The sequence below is a fragment of the Delphinus delphis genome, chromosome 2 (assembly GCF_949987515.2).
Source record: "Delphinus delphis chromosome 2, mDelDel1.2, whole genome shotgun sequence".
Taxonomy (NCBI): Eukaryota; Metazoa; Chordata; class Mammalia; order Artiodactyla; family Delphinidae; genus Delphinus; species Delphinus delphis.
The window spans coordinates 73,619,851-73,638,904 of NC_082684.1; the positions used below are offsets into that span (position 1 = coordinate 73,619,851).

At 39.9% G+C, this 19,054-nt stretch overlaps 1 protein-coding gene across 1 annotated transcript; it reads left to right on the forward strand.

The window, feature by feature from the left end:
- The first annotated feature begins 14,866 nt into the window (after positions 1-14,866).
- On the forward strand, positions 14,867-17,578 carry LOC132420372 (cathepsin G-like). The gene is made up of 5 exons (XM_060004747.1): positions 14,867-14,983; positions 15,721-15,868; positions 16,316-16,451; positions 16,600-16,854; positions 17,302-17,578. Exons 1-5 carry the CDS (start codon positions 14,929-14,931, stop codon positions 17,461-17,463), a joined length of 756 nt encoding a protein of 251 aa, XP_059860730.1. The 5' UTR covers positions 14,867-14,928; the 3' UTR covers positions 17,464-17,578.
- Positions 17,579-19,054: the final 1,476 nt, after the last annotated feature.

The window sequence follows — 19,054 nt, forward strand, 5'->3', positions numbered from 1 at the left end:
TTTGACAGAAGTAGAACAAAAAATTTCACAATTTGTATGGAAACACAAAAGACCCTGAATAGCCAAAGCAATCTTGAGAAAAAAAACGGAGCTGGAGGAATCAGACTCCCTAACTTCAGACTATACTACAAAGCTACAGTAATCCAGACAGTATGGTACTGGCACAAAAACAGAAATATAGATCCATGGAACAGGATAGAAAGCCCAGAGATAAACCCACGCACATATGGTCACCTTACCTTTGATAAAGGAGGCAGGAATGTACAGTGGAGAAAGGACAGCCTATTCAATAAGTGGTGCTGGGAAAACTGGACAGGTACATTTAAAAGTATGAGATTAGATCACTCCCTAACACCATACACAAAAATAAGCTCAAAATGGATTAAAGACCTAAATGTAAGGCCAGAAACTATCAAACTCTTAGAGGAAAACATAGGCAGAACACTCTATGACATAAATCACAGCAAGATCCTTTTTGACCCACCTCCTAGAGAAATGGAAATAAAAACAAAAATTAACAAATGGGACCTAATGAAACTGCAAAGCTTTTGCCCAGCAAAAGAAACCATAAACAAGACCAAAAGACAACTCTCTGAAGGGGGGAAAATATTTTCAAATGAAACAACTGACAAAGGATTAATCTCCAAAATTTATAAACAGCTCATGCAGCTCAATAACAAAAATACAAACAGCCCAATCCAAAAATGGGCAGAAAACCTAAATAGACATTTCTCCAAAGAAGATATACAGACTGCCAACAAACACATGAAAGAATGCTCAACATCATTAATCATTAGAGAAATGCAAATCAAAACTACAATGAGATATCATCTCACACCAGTCAGAATGGCCATCATCAAAAAATCTAGAAACAATAAATGCTGGAGAGGGTGTGGAGAAAAGGGAACACTCTTGCACTGCCTGTGGGAATGTGAATTGGTATAGCCACTATGGAGAACAGTATGGAGGTTCCTTAGAAAACTACAAATAGAACTACCATATGACCCAGCAATCCCACTACTGGGCATATACCCTGAGGAAACCATAATTCTAAAAGAGTCATGTACCAAAATGTTCATTGCAGCTCTATTTACAGTAGCCCAGAGATGGAAACAACCTAAGTGTCCATCATCGGATGAATGGATAAAGAAGATGTGGCACATATATACAATGGAATATTACTCAGCCATAAAAGGAAACGAAATTGAGCTATATGTAATGAGGTGGATGGACCTAGAGTCTGTCATACAGAGTGAAGTAAGTCAGAAAGAGAAAGACAAATACCGTATGCTGACACATATATATGGCATTTAAGAAAAAAAAAAGAAGTCATGAAGAACCTAGGGGTAAGACAGGAATAAAGACACAGACCTAGTAGAGAATGGACTTGAGGATATGGGGAGGTGGAAGGGTAAGCTGTGACAAAGTGAGAGAGTGGCATGGACATATATACACTACCAACGTACAATAGATAGCTAGTGGGAAGCAGCCACATAGCACAGGGAGATCAGCTCGGTGCTTTGTGACCACCTAGAGGGGTGGGATAGGGATGGTGGGAGGGAGGGAGATGCAAGAGGGAAGAGATATGGGAACATATGTATATGTATAACTGATTCACTTTGTTATAAAGCAGAAACTAACACACCATTGTAAAGCAATTATACTCCAATAAAGATGTAAAAAATATTATATGAGAAAGTAAATTATAAAAAACAACATGTAAAAAAACCCACAATTCAATGTCAAAATTGCCCTTTAATTAATTGTATGTTATTTTAAATAAATTAACAGAGAAAATGCTCTTAAAAACAAGATCCGTATATATGCTGTCTACAAGAGACCCACCTCAGATCTAGGAACACATACAGACTGAAAGTGAGGGGATGGAAAACGGTATTCCACACAGATGGAAATCAAAAGAAAGTTGGAGTAGCAATACTCATATCAGATAAACTAGTCTTTAAAATAAAGACTGTTATAAGAGACAAAGCAGGACACTAATAATGATCCAGGGATCAATCCAAGAAGAAGATAAAATAATTGTAAATATATATGCACCCAACATAGGAGCAGCTCAATATACAAGACAAATGCTAACAGCCATAAATGGAGACATCAACAGTAACACAATAATAGTGGGGAGCTTTAACACCCCACTTACATCAATGGACAGATCATCCAGACAGAAAATCAATAAGGAAATATGGGCCTTAAATGACACATTAGACCAGATGGATTTAATTGATATTTATAGAACATTCCATCCAAAAGCATCAGAATACACATTCTTCTCAAGGGCACATGGAACATTCTCCAGGAGAGATCACCTGCTGGGTCACAAAGCAAGCCTTGGTAACTTTAAGAAAACTGAAATCATATCAAGCTTCTTCTCTGACCACAACACTATGAGATCATAAATCAACTATTAGAAAAAAACTGTAAAAAACCACAAACACTTGGAGGTTAAACAATATGTTATTAAACAACCAATGGATCACTGACAAAATCAAAGAAGAATTCAAAAAATACCTAGAGAGAAATGAAAACTAAAACACAATGTTCCAAAACCTATGGGATGCAGCAAAAGCAGTTCTAAGAGGGAAGTTTATAGCAAAACAATCTTACCTGAGGAAAAAACAAAAATCTCAAATAAACAACCTAACTTCACACCTAAAGCAATTAGAGAAAGAACAACAACAACAACAATAAAAAACCCCAACGTTCTTGAATGAAAGAAATCATAGAGATCAGAGCAGAAATAAATAAAATAGAGACAAAGAAAACAACAAATGATCAATGAAACTAAAAGCTCATCCTTTGAAAAGGTAAACTCTAGCCAAACTCATCAAGAAAAAAAGGGAGAGGACTCAAATCAATAAAATTAAAAATGAAAAAGAGGTTACAACAGAAACACAAAGGATCTGAAGAAACTACTGCAAGCAACTATATGCTAATAAAATGGACAACCTAGAAGAAATGGACAAATTCTTAGAAAGGTACAATCTTCCAAGACTGAACCAGGAAGAAATAGACAATATGAATAGACCAATCACAAGTACTGAAATTGAAACTGTGATTTTAAAATTTCCAACAAACAAAAGTCCAGGGCCATATGATTTCACAGGTAACTTCTATCAAGCATTTAGAATAGAGTTAACACCTATCCTTTTGAAAGTATTCCCAAAAAAATTGCAAAGGAAAAAGTACTCCCGAACTCATTCTATGAGGCCACCATCACCCTGATACCAAAACCAGACAAAGATACTACAAAAAAAGAAAATCAATATCACTGATGAACATAGACGCAAAAATCCTCAACAAAATGCTAGCAAACCAAATCCAACAATACTTTAAGAGACCCATACAGCATGATCAAGTGGGATTTATGTCAGGGATGTAAAGATTTTTCAATATCTGCAAATAAATCTGTGTGATACACCACATCAACAAATTGAAGAATAAAAACCATATGATCACCTCAAAAGATGCATAAAAAGCTTTTGACAAAACTCAGCATCCATTTATGAAAAAAACTCTCCAGAAAGTGGGCATAGAGGGAAACTACCTCAACATAATAAAGACCATATACAACAAACCCAGAGCAAACATCATTCTCAATGGTGGAAAATCTGAAATCATTTCCTCTAAGATTAAGAACAGGACAAGGATGTTCACTCTCACCACTATTATTCAACATAGTTTTGGAATTCCTAGTCATGGCAATCAGAGAAGGAAAAGAAATAAAAGACATCAAAATTGGGTAAGAAGAAATAAAACTGTCACTGTTTGCAGATGACATGATCCTATATATAGACAATCCTAAAGATGCCATCAGAAAACTACTAGAGCTAATCAATGAATTTGGTAAAGTTTCAGGATACAAAATTAATACACAGAAAACTCTTGCATTTCTATACACTAACAATGAAAGATCAGAAAGAGAAATCGCGAAAACAATCCCATTTACCATCACATCCAAAAGAATAAAAAACCTAGGAATAAACCTACCTAAGAAGGCAAAAGACATGCACTTGGAAAACTATAAGACACCGATGAAAGAAATCAAAGACTACTCAAACAGATGGAAAGATATACCATGTTCTTGAATTGGAAGAATCAATACTGTCAAAATGACTATACTACCCAAGCCAATCTATAGTCAATGCAATCCCTATCAAATAATCAATGGCATTTTTCACAGAACCAGAACAAAAAATATTAAAATTTATATGGAAACACAAAAGACTCCAAATAACCAAAAAAATCCTGAGAAAGAAAAAAGGAGCTGGAGGAATCAGACTCCCTGACTTCTGACTATACTACAAAGCTACAGTAATCAAGACAGTATGGTACTGGCACAAAAACAGAAATATAGATCAATGAAACAAAATAGACAGCCCAGAAATAAACTTACACACCTGTGGTCAATTAATCTATGACAGAGGAGACAAGAACAGTCTCTTCAATAAGAAGAGGTGCTGGAAAAACTGGACAGCTACATGTAAAAGAATGAAACTAGAACATTATCTAACACCATACACAAAAATAAACTCATATGGAGTAAAGAACTAAATGTAAGACTGGATACTATAAAACTCTTAGAGGAAAACATAGGAAGAACAAACTTTGACATAAACTTCAGCAATATCTTTTTGATCCACCTCCTAGAATAATGAAAATCAAGCCAAAAATAAACAACTGGGACCTAATTAAACTTAAAAGCTTTTAGACAGCAGAGGAAACCATAAACAAAATGCAACACACGGAATGGGAGAAAATATTTGCAAACAAAGTGACCAACAAGGGATTAATCTCCAAAATATACAAACAGCTCATGCAGCTAAATATCAAGAAAAAAATCAAAAAATGTGCAGAAGACCTAAATAGACATTTCTCCAAAGAAGACATACAGATGGCCAAAAAGCACATGAAAAGATGTGCAACATCACTAATTATTAGAGAAATGCAAATCAAAACTACAATGAGGTATCACCTCACACCAGTCAGAATGGCCATCATCAAAAAGGCTACAAACAATAAATGCTGGAAAGGGTGTGGAGAAAAGGGAACCCTCCTACACTGTTGGTGGGAATGTAAATCAGTACAACCACTAGGGAGAACAGTATGGAGGTTCCTTCAAGAACTAAAAATAGAATGACCATATGATCCAGCAATCCCAGCCCTGGGCGTATATCCAGAGAAAACCACAACTTAAAAAGATACATGTAACCCAATGTTCATTGCAGCACTAGTTACAACAGCCAAGACATGGAATCAACCTAAATGTCTATCAACAAAGGAATGGATAAAGAAGATGTGGTACATATATACAATGGAATATTACTCAGCCATAAAATAGAATGAAATAATGCCATTTGCAGCAACATGGATGGACCTAGAGATTATCATACTAAGTGAAGTAAGTCAGACAGAGAAAGACAAATATCATATGATGTCACTTATATGTGGAATCTAAAAAAAAAATGATACAAATGAACTTCTTTATAAAACAGAAAAACACTCATAGGCATATAAAACAAACTTACAGTTACCAAAAGGAAAAGGAGGGGGGAGGGATAAATTAGGAGTTTGCGATTAACATATACACACTATTATACGTAAGATAGATAATCAACAAGGACATATGTAAAGCACCGAGAACACTACTCAATAATCTGTAATAACCTATATGGGAAAGCATCTGATAAAGAATGGGTATATGTATATGTATAACTGAATCACTTTGCTATACACCTGAAACTAACACAACATTGTAAATCAACTATACTCTAATATAAAATAAAAATTAAATTTAAAGAAAAAGAAAAATAACTCGTGTATAAGTGGAGCCAAGTGGTTCAAACCCGCATCATTCAATTGTCAATTGTATTTAGCAGTCTATTTCTCTAGTTTTAAAAATATAAGGATTTTCGGGCTTCCCTGGTGGCGCAGTGGTTGAGAGTCCGCCTGCCGATGCAGGAAACGCATCTTGCAGGACCGGGTTCGTGCCCCGGTCTGGGGGGATGCCGCGTGCCGCGGAGCGGCTGGGCCCGTGGGCCATGGCCGCTGAGCCTGCGCGTCCGGAGCCTGTGCTCCGCAACGGGAGAGGCCACAGCAGTGAGAGGCCTGCGTACCGCAAAAAAAAAAAAAAAAAAAAAAAGGATTTTCTTCTCATATTCTTTTTAAGGATTTCTAGCTTAAACTCATTGTGGCCTATAACAAATAATGTATCATTTTAATCCTTTAAACATTTTTAGACCTAATCTATGGCCTAATCTATGGTCAACATCCATCTCTGCTTGTAAAATGTGTAGTCTGCCTTTGTTGGGTAAGATGTTCTATATGTGTTCATTTTTTTCATCATCCATTTTAAATTCTATATCATTACTAATCAATTTATAAGATGTGTTTTTAAATCTTCCCAAATGACTATGAAAATGTTGCTTTCTGGGTAGCATCCACTCACTGCAGCTGTTGAAAACTCAGCTTTGATCTGCCAGTCACTTGAAAGTAATCTGCCTTTCTTTCTCTAGACGCTCTTAACGTTTCTGCAATATGATTTCTTGATATGGATTTCTTTTTATTATTTTGTTTGAGATTTATCTTTTTAACCTCTAATTAAAAGTTTTTCACCAGTTATTTTAAAAATCTCGGCCAATATCTGATTATATATTGCCTCTTCTCATTGTCTCTCATTCTTCTAGAACTTTAATTCAACATATGTTTAACCTTCTAATTCTACTATTTTCTATTTTTTTATCTTTATACCTGTCTGGGATCCATCCTTTACACTTCTTTCAGAACTAATTTATTTACTTTTTAAACATCTTTATTGGAGTATAATTGCTTTACAATGTTGTGTTAGCTTCCACTGTACAACAAAGTGAATAAGCTATATGTATACATACATCCCTATATGCCCTCCCTCTGGGTCTCCCTCCCACCCTCCCTATCCCACCCCACTAGGTGGTCACAAAGCACCAAACTGATCTCCCTGTGCTATGCAGCTTCTTCCCACTAGCTAGCTATTTTACATTTCGTAGTGTATATACGTCAATTCTACACTCTCACTCCGTCCCAGCTTACCCTTCCCCCTCCCCATGTCCTCAAGTCCATTCTCTACGTCGGCGTCTTTATTCTTGTCCTGCCCCTAGGTTCATCACAACCTTTTTTTTTTAACATTCCATATATATGTGTTAGCATACAGTATTTGTTTTTCTCTTTCTGACTTACTTCACTCTGTATGACAGACTCTGTCTGTACGTCCACCCACCTTACTACAAATAGTTTGATTTCATTTATTTTCATGGCTGAGTAATATTCCATTGTGTGTATGTGTCACACCTTCTGTATCCATTCATCTGTCGATGGACACTTAGGTTGCTTCCATGTCCTGGCTATTATAAATAGTGCTGCAATAAATATTGTGGTACATGTCTATATTTGAATTACGGTTTTCTCAGGGTGTAGACCCAGGAGTGGGATGCTGGGTCGTATGGTAGTTCTATTTGTAGTTTTTTAAGGAACCTCCATACTGTTCTTCATAGTGACTGTATCAATTTACATTCCCACCAACAGTGCAAGAGGATTCCCTTTTCTCCACACCCTCTCCAGCATTTATTGTTTACAGATTTTTGATGATAGCCATTCTTACTGGTGTGAGGTGATACCTCATTGTAGTTTGGATTTGCATTTCTCTAATGATTAGTGATGTTGAGCATCCTTTCATATGTTTGTTGACAATCTGTATGTCTTCTTTGGAGAAATGTCTATTTAGGTCTTCTGCCCATTTTTGGATTGGGTTGTTTGTTTTACTGATATTGAGGTGCATGAGCTGCTTGCAAATTTTGGAGATTAATCCTTTGTCAGTTGCTTCATTTGCAAATATTTTTTCCTATTCTGAGGGTTGTCTTTTTATCTTGTTTATGGTTTCCTTTGCTGTGCAAAAGCTTTTAAGTTTCATTACGTCCTATTTGTTTATTTTTGTTTTTATTTCCATTTCTCTAGGAGGTTGGTCAAAAAGGATCTTGCAGTGATTTATGTCATAGAATGTTCTGCCTATGTTTTCCTCTAAGAGTTTTATAGTGTCTGGCCTTATATTTAGGTCTGTAATCGATTTTGAGTTTATTTTTATGTATGGTGTTAGGGAGTGTTCTAATTTCATTCTTTTACATGTAGCTGTTCAGTTTTTGCAACACCACTTATTGAAGAGGCTGTCTTTCTCCATTGTATATTCTTGCCTCCTTTATCAAAAATAAGGTGACCATATGTGCGTGGATTTATCTCTGGGCTTTCTATCCTGTTCCATTGATCTATATTTCTGTTTTTGTGCCACTACCCTACTACCTTGATTACTGTAGCTTTGTAGTATAGTCTGAAGTCAGGGAGCCTGAGTCCTCCAGCTTTGTTTTTCTTTCTCAAGATTGCTTTGGCTATTCAGGGTCTTTAGAGTTTCCATAAAAATTGTGAATTTTTTTGTTCTAGCTCTGTGAAAACTGCCATTGGTAGTTTGATAGGGATTGCTCTGAATCTGTAGATTGTTCTGGGTAGTATAGTCATTTTCACAATGTTGATTCTTCCAATCCAAGAACATGGTATATCCCTCCATCTGTTTCTATAATCTTTAATTTCTTTTATCAGTGTCTTATACTTTTCTGTATACAGGTCTTTTGTCTACTTAGGTAGGTTTATTCCTAGGTATTTCATTCTTTTTGTTGCAGTGGTAAATGGGAGTGTTTCCTTCATTTCTCTTTCAGATTTTTCATCATTAGTGTATAGGAATGCAAGAGATCTCTATGCATTAATTTTTTATCCTATTACTTTGCAACTTCATTGATTAGCTCTAGTAGTTTTCTGGTAGAATCTTTAGGATTCTCTATGTATAGCATCATGTCATCTGCAAACAGTGACATCTTTACTTCTTCTTTTCTGATTTGGATTCATTTATTTCTTTTTCTTCTCTGATTGCTGTGGCTAAAACTTCCAAAACTATGTTGAATAATAGAGGTGAGAATGGGCAACCTTGTCTTCTTCTTGATCTTAGAGGAAATGGTTTCAATTTTTCACCATTGAGAACTAGGTTGGCTGTGGGCTTGTCATATATGGCCTTTATTATGTTGAGGTAAGTTCATTCTATGCCTAGTTTCTGGAGAATTTTTGTCATAAATGTGTGTTGAATTTTGTCAAAAGCTTTTTCTGAATCTATTGAGATGATCACATGGTTTTTATCCTTCAACTGGCTAATATTGTGTATCACATTGATTGATTTGCATATATTGAAGAATCCTTGCATTCCTGGAATAAACCCCACTTGATCATGGTGTATGATCCTTTTAATATGCTGTTGGATTCTGTTTACTAGTATTTTGTTGAGGATTTTTGAATCTATTTTCATCAGTGATGTTGGTCTGTAATTTTCTTTTTTTGTGACATTTTTGTCTGGTTTTGGTATCAGGGTGATGCTGGCTTCGTAGAATGAGTTTGGGAGTGTTCCTCCCTCTGCTATATTTCGGAAGAGTTTGAGAAGGATAGGTGTTAGCTCTTCTCTAAATATTTGATAGAATTCACCTGTGAAGCCATCTGGTCCTGGGTTTTTTTTGTTGGAAGATTTTTAATCACAGTTTCAATTTCAGGGCTTGTGATTAGTTTGTTTATATTTTCTATTTCTTCCTGGTTCAGTCTTGGAAAGTTGTACTTTTCTAAGAATTTGTCCATTTCTTCCAGGTTGTCCATTTTACTGGTGTATAGTTGCTTGTAGTAATCTCTCATGATCCTTTGTATTCCTGCAGTGTAAGTTGTTACTTCTCCTTTTTCATTTCTAATTCTGTTGATTTGAGTCTTCTTCCTTTTTTTCATGATGAGTCTGGCTAATGGTTTATCAATTTTGTTTATCTTCTCAAAGAACCAGCTTTTAGTTTTATTGATCTTTGCTATCGTTTGCTTCATTTCCTTTTCATTTATATCTGATCTGATCTTTATGATTTCTTTCCTTCTGCTAACATTGGAGGTTTTGTTCTTCTTTCTCTGATTGCTTTAGGTTTAAGTTTAGGTTGTTTATTTGAGATTTTTCTTGTTTCTTGAGATAGGATTGTATTGCTATAAACTTCCTTCTTAGAACTGTTTTTGCTGCATCACATAGGTTTTGGGTCATCATGTTTTCATTGTCATTTGTTTCTAGGTATTTTTTTATTTCCTCTTTGACTTCTTCAGTGACCTCTTGGTTATTTTGTAGTGTATTATTTACCCTCCATGCGTTTGTATTTTTTACAGTATTTTTTTTTTCCCCTCGAAGTGATATCTAGCCTCATAGTGTTGTGGTCGGAAAAGATACTTGATATGATTTCAATTTTCTTAAATTTACCAAGACTTGATTTGTGACCCAAGATATGATCTATCCTGGATAATGTTCCATGAGCACTTGAGAAGAAAGTGTATTCTGTTATTTTTGGATGGAATGTCCTATAAATATCAATTAAATACATCTTGTTTAATGTGTCATTTAAAGCTTGTGTTTCCTTATTTTTTCATTTTGGATGATCTGTCCATTGGTGAAAGTGGGTTCTATTATTGTGTTACTGTTGATTTCCCCTTTTATGGCTGTTGGCATTTGCCTTATGTATTGAGGTGCTCCTATGTTGGGTGCCTAAATATTTATAATTGTTATATCTTCTTCTTGAATTGATCCCTTTATCATTATATAGTGTCCTTCTTTTTCGCTTGTAGTAGTCTTTATTTTAAAGTCTATTTTGTCTTATATAAGAATTGCTACTCCAACTTTCTTTTGATTTCCATTTGTATGGAATATCCTTTTCCATCCCCTCACTTTCAGTCTGTATGTGTACCTAGGTCTGAAGTGGGTCTCTTGTAGACCGTATATATATGGGTCTTGTTTTGGTATCCATTCAGCCAGTCTGTGTCTTTTGGTTGGAACATTTAATCCATTTACATTTAAGGTAATTATTGATATGTTTGTTCCTATTACCATTTTCTAAATTGTTTTGGGTTTGTTTTTGTAGGTCTTTTCCTTCTCTTGTGTTTTCTGCCTAGAGAATTCCTTTAGCATTTGTTGTAAAGCTGCTTTGGTTGTGCTGAATTCTCTTAACTTTTGCTTTAATTTTTTAATTTCTCCATCAAATCTGAATGAGATCCTTGCTGGGTAGAGTAATCTTTGTTGTAGGTTTTCCCCTTCATCACTTTATATATGTCCTGCCAGTCCCTTCTGGCTTGCAGAGTTTCTGCTGAAAGATCAGCTGTTAACTTTATGGGGATTCCCTTCTATGTTATTTGTTGCTTTTCCCTTGCTGCTTTTAATATTTTTTCTTTGTATTTAATTTTTCATAGTTTGATTAATATATGTCGTGGCATGTTTCTCTTTGGATTTATCCTGTATGGGACTCTCTGTGCTTCCTGGACTTCACTGACTATTTCCTTTCCCATGTGAGGGAAGTTTTCAACTATAATCTCTTCAGATATTTTCTCAGACCCTTTCTTTTTCTCTTCTTCTTCTGGGACCCCTATAAGTTGAATATTGGTGTGTTTAATGTTGTTGCAGAGGTCTCTTAGACTGTCCTCCATTGTTTTCATTCTTTTTTCTTTATTCTGCTCTGTGGTAGTTATTTCCACTATTTTATCTTCCAGGTCACTTATCTGTTCTTCTGCCTCAGTTATTCTGCTCTTGATTCCTTCTAGAGAATTTTTAATTTCATTTATTGTGTTGTTCATCATTGTTTGTTTGCTCTTTTGTTCTTCTAGGTCCTTGTTAAACATTTCTTGTATTTTTTCCATTCTATTTCCAAGATTTTGGATCATCTTTACTATTATTCTGAATTCTTTTTCAGGTAGACTGCCTATTTCCTCTTCATTTGTTTGGTCTGATGAGTTTTTATCTTGCTCCTTCATCTGCTGCATGTTTCTCTGTCTTCTCATTTTAACTTACTGTGTTTGGGGTCTCCTTTTCACAGGCTGCAGGTTTGCAGTTCCCGTTGTTTTTGGTGTCTGCCCCCAGTGGGTGAGGTTGGTTCAGTGGCTTGTGTAGGCTTCCTTGTGGAGGGGACTGGTGCCTGTGTTCTGGTGTGTTGGGCTGGATCTTGTCTTTCTGGTGTGCAGGGCCATGCCCTGGGGGGTGTTTTGTGGTGTCTGTGAACTTAGTATGATTTCAGGCAGTCTCTCTGCTAGTGGGTAGGGTTTTGTTTCTGTCTTGCTAGTTGATTGGCATGGGGCGTCCAACACTGGAGCTTGCTGACCATTGGGTGGAGCTGGGTCTTAAAGTTGAGATGGAAATCTCTGGAAGAGCTCTCACCAATTGATACTGCATGGGGCCAGGAGGTCTCTAGTGGTCCAATGTCCTGAACTCAGCTCTCCCACCTCAGAGGCTTAGGCCTGACACCAGGCTGGAGCACCAAGACCCTGTTAGCTACACGTCTTAGGCTTCTAAATATGTATCCAGCATCCACTGCATAGAAGTCTGATTTTCTCCTGCTGTAATTCACTTTCCAGTCCTTGCAGATTGGCTCTGTTAGATCACTCTTCTGATGCTGAGTAAGGCTGCTCACTGTTCCAGTCGGCAGCTCATTTCCTTCCTTAAGCGGGAAGATCTCTGAACTATTTTAGGTTAGTAATTCTCTTTTCATCTTTGTCTAAACTGTTATTAACTCTATTCACTGAGATTTTAATTTTAGTTTTTCATTTTTTCACTTTTGAAAGTCGTATTTAGTTCTCTTTCAAATGTTATGTCACTTTTTTTAAGGTTCGTGTTCCCTGGAATTCTTTTAAGGTTTGTTTTTATTTCAACATAATAAGTTTTTCAATCTGTATTTTATTATACTAATAATATTATCCCAATAATTAATGGGTTTTTCCCCCTCTTTTCTTATCTATTGTTTCTTAGTCATGGTGTCTTGTATCTTTGTTTGCTTCTTGATCTGTTTACATTTGACTATATGTTTATCATTAAACTTGAAAAATAAATTTTTAGGTGTCAAATTCTGGAATTAAGTGAATTTCCTCTAGATTTACATTTGACTCTGCCAAGTACTTTGGTACACAAGATATAACCACATTAATGGCAGTTCAATGTTTGAGAGTCCATAAAAAGTCCAGGTAATTACAATCTTTCACGAAATTATTTGCAAGAGCTAGCCCAATACCTCTTTTTGGTTACTTTGAGCATGTAGACTTTTAAGTTCCCAGCTTATTGTGGGGAGGGTTTGACCAGACCTGCTTGTGTGGGTCTTGGTCTTTCATTTCTACACCCCTCACCTTATATGGTCATCAAAACAAAAGTGCAAATTTTGTGGGTTCAGCAAATTACCTCAGAATAATAATAGCTACTGCTGGATTCCCATTATTCCTTCTGTTTTAACCTAATAATCTCTCTTGCTTTGGGAGTTCTTCAAGACTTCTAAGGTTTTTATACATTTTAAACAGCTTTGTTTGGGGTTGTTTCTAGTGGGAAAATTGGCATGGAATCCTAGTCACTGTTAATGAAATCCCCTATCCACATCTCTATTCAGATCATTGGGAGCATATATTTTACTCCTCTTTTTTCACATGGGCAGTCTGTTGTTTCTACTTTCCCCTTTGTTTAAGTTAGAGTAATAATTTTAAAACAAAATTAAGAGTTAAAAATTTAAGTAACAATAAATTAAACTTACCCAAATACTAAGGCACTAATAAAGCTCTTATACTATTTTTGCTTTTTTTCCATTTTCTAGATATTAGTTTTCAGATTCATGAAGAAATTTCATGAGGTTGCAATCATTGAGAGTGTAATAGAGAAGGAATTAAGATCTTTACAGCTTTAAAATTGGTGATAATTGATGTATATTTATACATAGGGAGGAGATCCTTAACTTTCATAAGATTTTCAAGTGGGTTATCACAATCCATAAAAGACTGAGAATTGTATTAGTTTTCAATTCTGATACTTTTGCAAAAATTTTACCATACTATAATGTTTTTCTGTGCCAACACAGTCTTCTAAGTATTTTTATGAGTGTCTCACAGCCCCCTGTGTTATGCTGCAGGACTCTGCCGTGCCTTTCTCTCAATGATGAATGCCTGGGTCCACTTCTTCATGTGTTACAGGGAGCACGGCAGTGACGTACCTCCTTCTTAGGAGTTATCATCCCCGGGGCAGAGATGGGATTAAGTTGATGGGACTCTTATACCATGGATGAATAGGATTTGAGATGTTTTTCCACCAGGGTCTGATGGCTTGCAACAAAATCAAGTCACTAGGCCTTTTCTGTATGCAGAGAAACTTCTGGGACATAAAGGCCTTTGCCTTGAGTAGGAAGCAGGAGAACAGAAGTCGTCCACAGTGTCAGGATTTCACTGAGAGTTTGCTGGGGCTCAAGTGACCTGAGAGCATAATGGTCAGTGGCAGAGCCTCATTCTTCCCTTTCCTTTCTCTGGCGGTGCCCTCCACACACTCAGGAGAGAGAGCTACTCAATCTGCATGACAACTTCTAGAAAGAAGTGGGAGCAGCAAGGGTCTCAACAGGGGGCTAAGGCCAAAGGGTGAAGACATGCAGGCTCCAGTCAATGAGGGAGAGGAAGGAGGAAATAGAGAGCTCCCAGCTTTGATGCTTGTAGGGATTATTGAATTCGGTGGGTTTGAGGTTCTGGGACACAGTGACCCGGTCCCCATCCCTGTTGCCTTGGGTTCCCATTTCCGCGGCCAGCAATGACGCAGCAGCTGTGCGGGATATTGCGCTGAAGCCTTGGGTTACTGTCTTCCCCCACATCACTGGCAGTTAGTGGGCAAGCCTCTTGGGCAGCCTTGGGTGATGAAACCTAGCACAGCAGCAGGAGAATGGGAATGCGAATTCTCAAGCCCCCACCCTCACCCTTCCTTCCTCTTTCAGGGGCTCAAAGTCTGGCAGGAGGAAGACCAGAAGCAACTGACTGGGCAGACTTCCCAGGACGATGCAGCCACTCCTGCTCCTGGTGGTCCTTCTCCTGCCTCCCAGGGCTAGGGCAGGTGAGTGACCGTCCCCATCCTCAGAGACCGACACCATCCCATAGACTCTGGAGCCAGACCACTCAGGCACTCCCTAACCCTGTATCATTGGGCAGCTTGTATGAGTTCAGAGTTCCTCAGCTCCATCATCTATAAAACAGGAATTATGTCAGGCCTACCTCAGAGAGCTGACATGAGAGTTAAATGACTTAGTGTACATAAAATTCCTGGAGTCGTGCTGGCACGTACTACTTGCTATATAAACACGCTCTCTGAACTCATTCTGCAGCTCCTGTGGCAGAGCCTAGGAGATAAAGATACAGCAATAGCAGGCCCGCCGGCTCATCCTTAGAGCCTTAAATTCATGAGCTGGCCGTGAGCTGGACTCACAGGGATCTGGAGACTCCCTGAGGAAGAAAGTACCACGGGACTGCAGGGAGAGGCTGCTCAGAGGGCTCCGGATCTGCCATCCCCACAGCAGAGGAACCTTCCTCATTATGGGAGGCTGCAGCTGGCCTTGCCTTCTGGGGAGGTGGGAGGGAGCTGAGGCTGGGATGGGGAGCCAGCGGCGTTTCCTGCAGACTCCTGGAGCCTCCCCCAAGGCTGGTGCCCTGCAGACCCAGTTCTCATGAACCACCAGCTTCTCCGGCCCGTGTAGCACCTCTCCTGCCTCGCCATCTTCTAACATTTCTGGAGCCACCAAACCGAAGCCCACACACCTGTCAGTGCAGAGATAAGTGCCTAATGCTTCCTTCCAGGGCAGATCATCGGAGGCCAAGAGGCCAGGCCCCATTCCCACCCTTACATGGCATATGTTCAGATCCAGACACCAGTGGGTCTGACCACTTGTGGGGGATTTCTGGTGCGAGAAGACTTTGTGATGACAGCAGCTCACTGCTTTGGAAGGTGAGTCACTAAGGGGCTTCTGGGCACCAGCAGAGCAGGTCCAGAAGATTTCATGAGAGGAGCCATTGAAAGCAGGGTTCTAGCAATAAAGGGGTGAAAAAGAGCCGCTAGGGCTTGGGGAGCAGGGAGCAGGCCATTGTAAATGGGGAGAAAGGAGGACCTGATCAAAAAGAGCAAGATGGGGAGATGGAAGGCACGCATTGGGGCTCAAAATATGAATTCAAGCTCCTTTTTTATTGTAGGGGAGGCCAAATATAAGGTCACTGAGTTTCCTGCCACCCACAGCTCAAGGCTGTGGAGACCAAGGGCATAGAGCCCAGCGCCAGAGCCCTCCTGTCCCCACCTCCCTCGGCTGAGGTCTCGCCACCCTGGGCTGTCACGTGACCTGCATCGGGGAGTGCAGTTCCTGCAGCTCAGACCTACTTCTAGGCTCCCTTTCCTTTGCAGACAAATAAGTGTCATCCTGGGGGCCCACAACATCAGGAGGTTGGAAAGGGCTCAGCAGCGCATACCGGTGCTCAGAGCCATCCCCCACCCCAGGTACAATCAGCGGAACTACCAGAATGACATCATGTTACTGCAGGTACCGACCCTCTGGTACTTCACCCGGGCGGCTCCCTCCCAGCTTGGGGGACCAGGGAGGGGGAAGCCGAGCAGACTCCCAGGGTGGTGGTAGGCATGGGGTGAGCATGGCATAGACAGTCCCTGAGTGCCTGCATGCTTCCTGCCAGCTGAGAAGCAGAGTCAGACGTAATCGAGCTGTGAGGCCGGTGGCTCTGCCGCAGACCCAGGACAGGCTGAGTCCTGGGACCCTGTGCACCGTGGCCGGCTGGGGCCTTCTCGGCCTGAACAGGAGAACAGACACGCTCCAAGACGTGCAGCTGACAGTGCAGAGGAATGGGGAGTGCAGTAGACGCTTCATGTTCTACACTGGCCGAACACAGATTTGTGTGGGCGACCCAAGAGAGAGGAAATCCGCCTTCCTGGTAAGACCACGGGCATCTGCCGACACTGTCCGAGACAAAGGGACGTGGGCAGACTGGGCAGTGGGGACAGACTACATCCCCATGGCCTCAGTCTGGGGCCCAGAGTAGAGTGAGGTGGGGGACTTTTCCCCGTCAATCCGGTCTCTGGGGGAATAGCAGGTGCACCAGACACAGGACGTACATGTGCAGCGTTTTCCTGGGGCCGGTGAAGGTACCTTGACCTGGGTTGTTCTGGAGAATAACCATAGCCAGGGCTGAAGCCCAGTGATGGAAAAATCCAGAAGCTCGACTTCTGCTGCCCCTCACCCTCCCATCTCACACACAGCCAGCAGGGGAAGGAGCCCACCCACGCCTGTCTTCTCTGAGGGCGGGCCTTAGGGCCTCAGGAGGAGGAAGGCCTGGAGAATGGAGGCCCGGCTTAGTGTCCCTTCCTCTGCTTGCCCACAGGGGGACTCCGGTGGCCCTCTTGTGTGTAACAACGTGTCCCAGGGCATCGTCTCCTACGGAAACAGGTTTGGGACTCCTCCAGCAGTCTTCACCAGGATTTCCAGCTTCCTGCCCTGGATACGGAGAACGATGAGACGCTTCAAAGAGTGGGGGCTGGAGTGACACCCCCTGTCACTGACTCCCCTTCTCTGGGGCAGAGCCCAGATCCAGGGCGGTTCCCAGAGCCTTAATAAACATCCACATCTAGAGTGGAAATAACCGATTCCTCATTTGTTCATTAAACATGATTCAATACACAGCAAATGTGTGCCAGGACTGAGTGTGAGCTCCTCCAGGAAAATGGGGTCTCTTCCCCAGGACAAGTGAATCCCCGTCGCCCCCATCCTGGGAGTCAGGGTGAGCTTCTTCTCTCCTCCAAGCCATGCATTCCTCCATATCCCCTCCACCCGCTCTGGGGAGTGATGGAAGGACCTATCTCTTCCCAGAGTAAGGCTCCTTATTCTCCACCCTACCAGAGACTCTCCTTTAGGTATTAAAGTGTACCCCAAAACTGTGTGCCACTGGCGTGGGTAGGACAGGCAGATCAAAGGGAGAATTGAAGTTCCATACATTGCCCAATTGAACATGTGGTAAACAATTCTCAAATCAGAGAAACAATTAACTTTTAATAGACGACATTGAAACAAAATAGAGAATCATTGGGGAAAAAAGATAAAGTTGGGTCCATACTTCTCATCATAATCCGAAATAACACTCAGATGGGATCACAGATCTAAATGTAAAAAAATCAATCCATACAAGTACTAGAAGAAAAAAAATAATTTACTTTCTTAAAAATATCTAACAAAACACCCATATCAAAGCTGTGCTATTCACAATGCCCAAGAGATGGGAGCAACCCGAGTGTCTATGGACAGCCAGAGTTTCTGAAACCTTTACCCATACCAGCCCTGACTGTACTATAGACCAATGTTCTCATTTTCAATGTGATGAGGGTCTCCTTCTGGTTTCGTTACTCTAAAATTATACAGTACAGTATGTTGCCTAAAATAACTTGACTTTATACTAAAGATTAGCTTATGACTGATACATCAATATTATATTCAAATAATAGATTTCTGAAGTCACATAGCTTAAAACCGTGCTTTTAACACGTCAAGGTAACTGTAAAGAATCAGCTGGGAAGTTCTTCTCTGTTCATCAAAATGGTAATTACTCCTCGCAGTGTGACATTTCCCACCTGAATTTTTGTAGTTTCCGTAATCTTGAATAATCACTGAACACATGTCAAAGCGACTGATATGCAGAAATGCTTTGGTAAATTTGATCATTCTTTTATAGCTATTTCTTGCCAGAAACTCATTTGCCTAACATTCAGTGTAAGTCATTTATCAACAAAATTTTAATCAATAATACATCTTTGAAATTACTCAGTCATTTTTCCTATATTTGCTCCCACCTAGCCATAGGAATTCTCTCTTGCTTGTATGTTCTGGGGGAAAACAGTCTCATTGTTAAATGTTTGCATTGGCAGGTGGAAAGAATACTTGACGATGGAGGGGGGAGGAGAGAGCTGTGGAAGAGCCCTCGTCCAGCCCTTCCTCTCTGTGACATTTACTTAGAGCCCCAGAGCAGCGCCCAGGTCAGGACTCAGTCCCCAGGAAACTCCCAGGGCAGACCCACTCTCCTCTAAGCCTCTCCCTGCCAGTCAGCACTTCCAAGGCAGCTCTCTGCCTCCAGCGGCCCTGCCAGA